The 9,521-nt window shown below is 40.2% G+C and overlaps 2 protein-coding genes across 2 annotated transcripts; both read right to left on the reverse strand.

Annotated features, from left to right (window-relative positions):
- Positions 1-237: 237 nt before the first annotated feature.
- LOC102550973 (keratin-associated protein 19-4-like) lies at positions 238-495 on the reverse strand. The gene has a single exon (XM_006248118.1). It carries the CDS (start codon positions 493-495, stop codon positions 238-240), a length of 258 nt encoding a protein of 85 aa, XP_006248180.1.
- An 8,432-nt stretch (positions 496-8,927) lies between these two features.
- On the reverse strand, positions 8,928-9,128 carry Krtap19-5 (keratin associated protein 19-5). Its single transcript, NM_001195612.1, has one exon. It carries the CDS (start codon positions 9,126-9,128, stop codon positions 8,928-8,930), a length of 201 nt encoding a protein of 66 aa, NP_001182541.1.
- Between the last annotated feature and the right edge of the window lie 393 nt (positions 9,129-9,521).

Here is a 9,521-nt window from a genome sequence, read left to right on the forward strand (position 1 = left end):
GTAAATGAATGCAACATATGCTGATTTCCAGTAGAATAATTTATTGCAAACTAAACCACAACATTCTATATGTATTAAAGTAGGGAGTGTCTACTTTAATGATGAGATGATAAACCCTCTTAAAACCTTGATCTCTTCAGATTTTCTTGGCTCAGTCCATAGTAGTATAGATTCAATATTTTATTGATTTGACCAATCTTATTATGATGTCAAGCACTGGTTTCCCAGGACAGCCCTTCAGTAGATGGAAGAGAATCCACATCCTCCATAGGAATGTGGACGGCTGTAGCCATAGCCAAAGCCTCCATAGCCAGAGCCATAGCCAAAGCCTCTACAGTCAGAACCATAGCCAAAGTCTCCATAGCCAGAGCCAGAGCCAAAGCCTCTATAGCCACCATAGCCCAGTCTGTGGAAATTGCCACAGCCATAGCCATAGCCAGAGCCCCGGCCCCCAAAGCCTCCAGAGCCTCCATAGTAGCTGTTGAAGTAACTCATGGTGTCTGATTGAAGAGCTGGGGATGCTTCTCAAGGGAAGATCTTGAGTACAAATGTCCTCCTGTGAGGCCTGCTCATATACCCCTAGAAGACCACATGACATGTACTGTGCCTTCCCGCCTTTTGCATCATTTTACTTTAATAAGCTACTCAAAACTACTCCTTACTACCTTGTCCACTGGCAAGGAGAGCCTCCTTGACATTCATTAAACTATCGAATGTGCTTAGCTTCCAAATTACCATGGCCCTTAAAATTCCTCTCATCCCTTAATGAGATGGAGTTGCTGCATCTTCAAAGTCTGGACAGACCAACACCCTAATAGAACTCCTCATACCTGGCCTGTTTGAATGATCACATCTAACAATGCCTTGTTCTCAATTAAACCTATTCATGTCCGGCTTTTCTTAGATGCTTAAGTTACAAATTAAATCAAAGGGCTATGTCCCACTTGGAGCTCTGCATCCTCCCGTACCCACTACAAGTATTTTATTTTTCAGACTCTAATGTAAATTAATGATCTGTTTGGGGGGGAGTAGAACACACATGAAAGTAAGAAGGCATCAGTTCTACTGTGTTTGAAGGATAAAACACTCTAGATACAAAGGAAGGTCTATTTTTCTTCTTTGCCATCATTAGGGGATTATTCACCGTAACTGTCATTTTTTCCTGCAGTTTCTTCCAGTTGGTCTTTACAGACGGTGAGTTAACATCACTATTGTCTTTAAAGCACGTACTCAGTTTGTCGGAATTCACTTTCACTACAGCAAAGCTCCATAAGCTTGGGCAAAGGTGAGAAGGAAAAGAACTAAAACGGAAGACACTTACAAAAATGGTTTCAAAAAAGGAGCTTGGAAACCCATGGAAAGATATCGCAAATCCTGACACTCTCCTCTGCACACCTCTGTAATGTATTACCAAAACAGCCCAGCATCCTGTGATCTGCATTTGACTTTACTTCAACTTCCATCTCTTTAACTGTGTACCTGATATTTTTTTTTCTTTTCTTTTTTTCGGAGCTGGGGACCGAACCCAGGGCCTTGCACTTGCTAGGCAAGTGCTCTACCGCTGAGCTAAATCCCCAACCCCTGTGTACCTGATATTTAATGTGACTCTTTTCCTTCAAAATTGACTATATATTTGGGATGGTTTTACATTTCAGAAAAATGAACATCAACATGACGATGTCCCTATAACACCCCCTTCAACAATGTTCTTCTATAAAGATGTTTCAATAACATTGCACACTTATCGCAGAGGATGGGGCCATTGTGGTAGATTGTCATTACCCAAACCTCACAGTTCAACCAGAGTTTGTGGTTGTGTTTTCCATTGGATGATCTTTGACAACTTTATGGAGTCATGGAAACATGAACTCAGTATCATAAAAATATTTCCACTGAGCTATAAACAATCTCCTTTTCATACAATCATTCCTCAGTACGTCTCCCATTCTCTGGGAAAATGTTGGGATTTATTGCTCATTGATATTTATGTTCTTTATTTTGCCAGACTATCGTGCTGCCAGATTCCTACAGGAGTATACCTTTTCAGCATGGCTTCTTTATTTAAGTAAATACCTTTTAGGGGTCTTCTTCTATGCCTCAAAGGCTCATTTCTTTTTTATCTCCGGATATAACTCTGTCTCATAAAAATAATGCTTTGTCGATCTACTTACTCTGTAAAAGGCGTGCTTATTGTTATACACATTTGTTAACTATGAAAACAGTAAGTCATTTGTTCATATTATCATGGGCACATAAAGTTTCAGCTCATCTGTGTAAATGTCAAGGAGGGAAATTGCCTGGGATGAATAAGTTTAGCTTGGCAGGAAATTGCCAAAGAGTCTTCTTACTGTGCTATGCCCATGTGCATTCCTGGCAGGAGTAGACATTGCCCTGGCAGCGTTTGTTGCTGTCAGTGTTTGGAACTTAACTCAATGTGATATCTACTAACATTAATATCACTTTTAGAAAATCACCCACTCTGTGTCCTCACATATGTCAGTATGTTATGGTGAAACACATGAAATAAAAATTTAGGAACCATTGCTTTTATTCAACCCCATAGCATATATATATATATATATATTATATATATATATATATAATGTGGTACATCTATACAATGGAGTACTACTCAGCTATTGAAAACAATGACTTTATGAAATTCTTAGGTAAATGGATGGAACTAGAAAATATCATCCTGGGGGTTGGGGATTTAGCTCAGTGGTAGAGCGCTTGCCTAGGAAGCACAAGGCCCTGGGTTCGGTCCCCAGCTCCGAAAAAAAGAACCAAAAAAAAAAAAAGAAAATATCATCCTGAGTGAGGTAACCCAATCACAAAAGAACACACATGGGATGCACTCACTGTTAAGGTGGCTATTAGCCCAAAAGCTCGGAATACCCAAGACACAATTCACAGACCACATGAAGCTCAAGAAGAAGGAAGATCAATGTATGGATGCTTCAGTCCTTCATAGAAGGGGGAACAAAAATACTCACAGAGGGAAATATGGACAAAAGTGTGGAGCAGAGACTGAAGGAAAGGCCATCCAGAGACTGCCCCATCTATACCATATACAGCCACCAAACCCAGAAAATATTGATGAAGCCACGAAGTGCATGCTGACAGGAGTCTCATATAGCTGTCTCTTGAGAGGCTCTGCCAGAGCATGACAAATACAGAAGCAGATGCTTGTAGCCAACCATCGAACTGAGAACGGGGTTCCCAGTGGAGGAATTAGAGAAAGGACTGACTGAAGTAGCTGAAAGGTTTTGAAATCACATAGGAAGAGCAAGAACATCAACCAATCAGAGCTCCCAGGGATTAAACCACCATCCAAAGAGTATACAGAGATGGACCTATGGCTTCAGCTGCGTATGTAACAGAGGATGGTCTCGTCGGACATCAACGGGAGGAGAGGCCCTTGGTTCTGTCAAGGCTGGATGCCCCAGTATAGGGAAATGTCAGGGCAGGCAGGTGGAAGGTAGTGGCTGGGTGGGTGGGGGAGCACCCTCATAGAAACAGGGGGAGGGGGAATGAAATAGCAGGTTTCTGGAGGGAAAACCAGGAAAAGGTATAACATTTAAAAATGTAAATAAAAATCCAATAAAAGAAAAAATAAGAAAAAAAGTTCAAATGGCTTCTGACTTCAAGAGAGCATAAAACTCTCAATGTATTTCATCTCCACTTGCTCTTAAGTGTAATCTATGATATGATGAACTGCACAGTAAACATTTAAGTATGACACTTCATGAGTTATTTATATTTGTATCCCTTACAGCTTCCGACTCTGCCAGTGAACTACATCCAACTGTGATCCAAAAATAGCAATAAAAAATTCCAGAATGGTCATAAATTTCAAACTGTTCTCCATGATTGATAACACAAACTGTACTTACACCCTTGTTATCATGTCTGGAATATTCCCTTGTCAAGCAGTATGAGCTATACACCAATGAACTGCTTACTCATCTCAGTCATTGAAACAGTAGCCACAGAATCTTGTAGTCTGTATTTGTATAAGTTTGGTGTAGCCAAGACCATTTGACCATCAACCATCCTCCATCTGACTTCCTTGCATGGGTAGGCACTGTACAATCTCACATCTGCAAGGTAAGGACGATTACAGTAATTCATTTTAAGTCAGATAGAGTACACCCTCATATGGAATTTAATAAACACTTCATGGTTACAATTGCTAAGCTCTCTCTTATAATATGTGAATATAGTTTTTCCATACAGATATATGACTAAGAAATTTTAGAGATTTTTCAAGTGATGAGATTTAGACTGAATTAACACCCTACTCTTGTTTGGTAAAATAATTGTTTCCATCACCTGAAAGAAAGTCTCAGTGAGAAATTTGTCTATACCTAGTTGGCTTGTGTTGGTGTTTGTGGGAGCATAGTCTTGAAAAAATAGATTTCACACACACACACACACACACACACACACACGTGTGCGTGTCTATGTGATATTTATTGTTTTATAATTTCATGCAGTATATTTCTATACATCCCACTCTTCTCCCTCTCTACCCAAATTCATGCTATTTTTCTCTCAAAAACAAAAACAGCAAAAAGCATTTAAAAGCATGGAGTCATATGGGTAAACACTCTTCTAAAATGTCACTATTGTACAAGTGGGCATATCTTCTGGGCACATCATTATTATAGCTTCTTTCAAGCCATTTGTGATGACTGCATCCATGGCTTAGTCTGGTTGCATGTCATGAGTTGCTGTTGTCTATTTGTCCATCTCACATGTTGGGTAGACAGTGGGTACTAGTCAGGCTTCTTGTGATTGCTGTCTTGATTCCTAATAATTGATGTTGGGAGACATGGCCTAATTTTATGTGCGCCAAAATTAGCGTCCAGGAGTATATGAGAGTAGAGGATATGAGCTGTGGAATAAGCATGCATGTCTTTACACCCTCTGCTTCTGTATGTGGAGTGGACCTACACTGTCTGAGGTTCCTGCATTGACTTCCTGCAGTGATGGAGAGCAATCTGAAACCGTGAGCTAAAATGAACTCTTTCTCTCCTAAGTCGGCTTTGGAGGAGTATCTGATCATAGCCCCAGAAATGAAACTAGGACAGCGATCATCAAAGTGGAACCATGTGCTTCATCTTCATCTCTGACAAAGCCTGCCTCTCAACCTCATGGAAAATTTCACTGGACGTGATTTTGTTTTCTTATTTGTTTATATTCTTCTCTCATACCTGACATCTCGATCAAAATTTCCCCTCCCTGTCCTCCCATCCATCCTCTTCCCCACTCCTCTCTCTACCAGGTTCACCTCCTCCTCTTCTCCCCAGAAATGAGCAGGCTTCCAAGGGATATCAACCACACAGTACATAACAAGATACAATAAGATCAGGCACAAATCATCCCATCAAGACTGGAAAATGTAATCCAGTAGGACGGAAAAGGTTCCACAGATCAAGAACAGTTCCAGCTCCCATTGTTAGAAATCCCACAATCAATCAATCAATCAATAAATCAATCAATGCAAGAAAGCTACTCAGCCATAACACATATGCAGAGGGCATAGGTAAGACCTCTACAGGGTCTCTGATCTCTTCAAGTTCTCATGAGGCCCAGTCAGTTAACTCTGTGGGTTGTATTCTCATATGTCCCTGACACTTCTGGTTCCTTCTGTCCCTGACCCCACCTCCTCCCCAGGGCTCCCCAAGTTCTGCTTAATTTTGGTTGTGGGCCTCTGCATCATCTCCCATCAATTGTTGGATAAAGTCTCTCTGGTCTCTTTGATGATGATTCTGCTAGGCTCCAGTCCCAGCATACTCTGCATGTGGGGCATATCATAAGTTGAAGGTTTTGTAGCAGGGTTGGTGTCCCAATCCCTCCACTTGAGGCCTTTCCTGATTACTGGAGAGGGCCAGGCCAGCCTCTGTGTCCCTTACTACTAGGAGTCTTCGCTAGTGTTATTCTCATAGATTCCACAGAATCCATTTACTAATGTAGGCATGATGTTTTGTTCTCTGTACAGTTTACCTTAGTGTTATTAAATTGCTGATTTCTCTGACCTCCTAACTTATTTCAATCTGAGCATGGTAGTATATTGCGTATACCAAAAATCTCCTGTCTCAAGTTTATGTAAACAATTCTTACCATTTATTCTCTGCTTGGTCAATAAATGCTGATCATCCAGTGGATGGGCAAAACTGAGTATAGGGCAAGATGTCTACCAGCCATCCTGATAGGAGGGAGAGGGAGGGAGGGAGAGAGGGAGAGAGAGGGAGGGGAGAGAAGGAGAGAGGGAGAGAGGGAGATCAGAGCAGCTGGGAGAATGGAGGAATTGGAGCCATGAGGAAGAGTTCCAGAGAGGGAGGGGGAGAGAGGGGGGGTCATGGAAATACACCTGAAGCCCAAGGAGCCAGATCAATAATAATAACCAAGTATCATGGGATGGAACTGAGAGGTAGTCAGATGAGCATAGGAGGTTATGGTAGAACAGTTAACTGCTCAGCTACTGGGATGCAGTTTTAAATAAGTCTTCTAGCATAAGGTAAAGAAATATAGCTGCCAGATTAACTCACTACTTACACTTATATTAGAGATAATTCTTTTACAACTAGGTTTCTACCTTGCCCCTGAAATTCCACCCCTAATTTCAGTTTCTCCTAGTATATTCTCCCTTTCTCACCCACATGCTATCTCTCCTGTTCCTAACTCCACACACCCCAATCCACTCTGAAAATCTATTCTATTTTCCCTTCCCCAAGATATCCTTGCATCACCTAAAGCCCTCCTTATTACTTATTTTCTGAGCTTATGGACTATGGCATGATGCCTTTTACTTTACAGCTAATATTCCTTATAAGTGAGTGCAACCATGTTTGTCTTTCGGGGTCTGGGTTACCTGATTTAGGGTAATTTTATTTCTAGTTCCACCCATTTGTCTACACATTTTAAGATACCATTCTTTTGAAGAATTGAGTAATGGCAACTTTTGCTATTCTATTTTTGGAATTTCATGATCGAGTATTTTATTCATTTTTAATTGAGTTTTGGAATGTCCTATCATTGATTTATAGGAGATATTTCTGCAGAGATCTTGAGAAGATTTTCTGAAAAAAAATTCCTCAGAATAATATTATTCACTTTAAAATGATTTCTTTGTAATAAATTGATTTCTTTTCATTTTGCTACTATATGCATTTGAAGGAGGGAGGAAAGGAGGGAGGGAGGGAGGGAGACAGAGACAGAGACAGAGAGAGACAGAAAGACAGAGAAAGACAGAGGGAGAGAGAGAGAGAGAGAGAGAGAGAGAGAGAGAGAGAGAGAGAGAATGCCCATGCCATGACTAGTGAGTGAAAAGAGGAAACATTTCAGGAGATAGTTTTCTGGTTTCTGTTTCTACCAGGTGGGTTCCAAGGATCAAGATCAGGCTGTCAGACTTGGCAACAGACATTCTTCACTGAAAGCTCCTGCTGGCCCTTAAAGTGACTTCTGAAAATGATTATATTCAATATATTATTATGTTTATCTTATACAGTTATATTGTTGTCCAGATTTATACACTATTGGGTCTCATGTGTTATTTTCATTTCTTTGTCTAGTGTCTTTAAAACTTGTCTTATTTTGAGATAACATATACAGTGACTCATGTGAATACTTATTTCTCATTTAGTCAATTAGAAGCTATAGAAATTACAAATCAATCAAAATATTTTAATGATGTCACCCAGCCAGATCGTTTCTTCTTTGGGAACTGATGTGCCCATAATATATTATGTCTTAGGAAAGTGTCCTACAGCTTAATTTTATCTTAAGTCAATGCAACCTGACAATTGGTGGAATAAATATGATAAAATACTAATATGCTAGGAGTGGCAAATCTTGTATTCAAATTGATCCTATTTAGATATAATGTTTCTTCAGGGAATACTGCCATTAACCACTTAGGAATGATACTGTTTCATGTAAAATTATGACTTCATCAAACTTACTAGTGTCATTTGTATTCTGATCTGGAAAGAGGAGGGCCTCTTTATCAGAGGAAAAGTGTTGTTCAGAAAATGATTCTGTGTCTTTCAAATTTATTTTTATTTATTTATTTTACTCATTATTTCAAAATTATTTTTAAAAATAAACTTTGGAGTTGGCAATTATTATAGCTCATTTTCTCAAGCAAAGGACCCCATGATTTTACCAATGTTGCAACCCTTTAATACAGTGCCTTATGTTGCGGTGACCCTCAACACTGCTTCCTCATAACTATAAATTTGCTTGCTACCATTTGGAATCATAATGTGAATATCTGTGTTTTCTGATGGGCTTAGGCGACCCTGGTGAAAAGAACACTTGATTCCCTTCAAAGGGCTGGCAACCCCCCAGTTGAGAATCACTGCTCTAGAGTTTCTCCTCATTCTACCCCTAATCCATCACTGTGACTATAAATGTGGGTCACTACACCGGCTTACATATATCCTAGTGATTAAAACTCAGATCCTAGTAGTTGTGCAGTGAACAAACTTGTCTAGGACTCTCATTCACCTCATCCACTGAGACACCTCCTTGGCCCCTCAAATATTTTAAGTGGTTTCCTATCTAGGTTCATGATAGTGTCAACATTGAGCAAAGTCTAAATATATTACCAAGTATATTACAAAAGGTCATTAACACAAGAGCCATAAACACAGTTCTAAGTTAGGATAATTTATTGCAAAAGATCAAAGAGTCCACATTTAAGACTGAAAAGAAATAAGGGGGCATCATATGGAGAATTACAAGATGGTAAGCATTCTCTCAAAGGCTGACACGTTAAATGGTCGCCTCAAAGGCTCAGATGTTAAATTGTTTTCTTCTTGATTTGGTTCACAGTAAGTATGTTCATCTAATTTAGTTTTTATCATGTTTGCTGTCATGTTCTTAAAGTTAAGATGCTGGTTCCGCTGGAACGCATTTCAGTAGAAGCGGGAGAATCCATATCCTCCGTAATAAAATGGGCGGCGGTAGCCATATCCGTATCTGCCATAGACAGAGCCATATCCGTGGCCTCCAAAGCCACAGCCACAGCCATAGCCGTAACCCAGGTTTCCAAAGCCTCGGTAGCCGGAGCCCAGGCCTCCGTAGTAGCCTCCGTAGTAGCTGCCGTAGTAGCTCATGGTGTCAAGAGCAGTAGTTATGGATTGCTGTTCAAGGAAAAGATCTTGAGTGTGAGTGTGAGCCCGTGCGGGGGAGGTTTTTATACGTACTCTGGCCGGAGCAAGTGACAAGTCATGCACATACCCTTCCTTTGTGTCATCTTAGGTATTGTTTGTAACGTAGCAACTCATTGCTCTGCCATCTCCTGACACACAAAGGCCCCCCCTTCTCGTTAAAACACTTGAGATGGCTTAAATGTTCTATTTAGAATGTGCTTGAATTTATTGTTTTGATTTTTGTAAGGAGAAACGGTTGAACAGCGAAAATACACACACTTCAAACACTGAATAAAATGCCTCATTACCAAGAGCATTACATCATCGACATGTGGTGGGGATATTTTGATATGTAAT

Source organism: Rattus norvegicus, chromosome 11, assembly GCF_036323735.1.
Source record: "Rattus norvegicus strain BN/NHsdMcwi chromosome 11, GRCr8, whole genome shotgun sequence".
Lineage (NCBI taxonomy): Eukaryota > Metazoa > Chordata > Mammalia > Rodentia > Muridae > Rattus > Rattus norvegicus.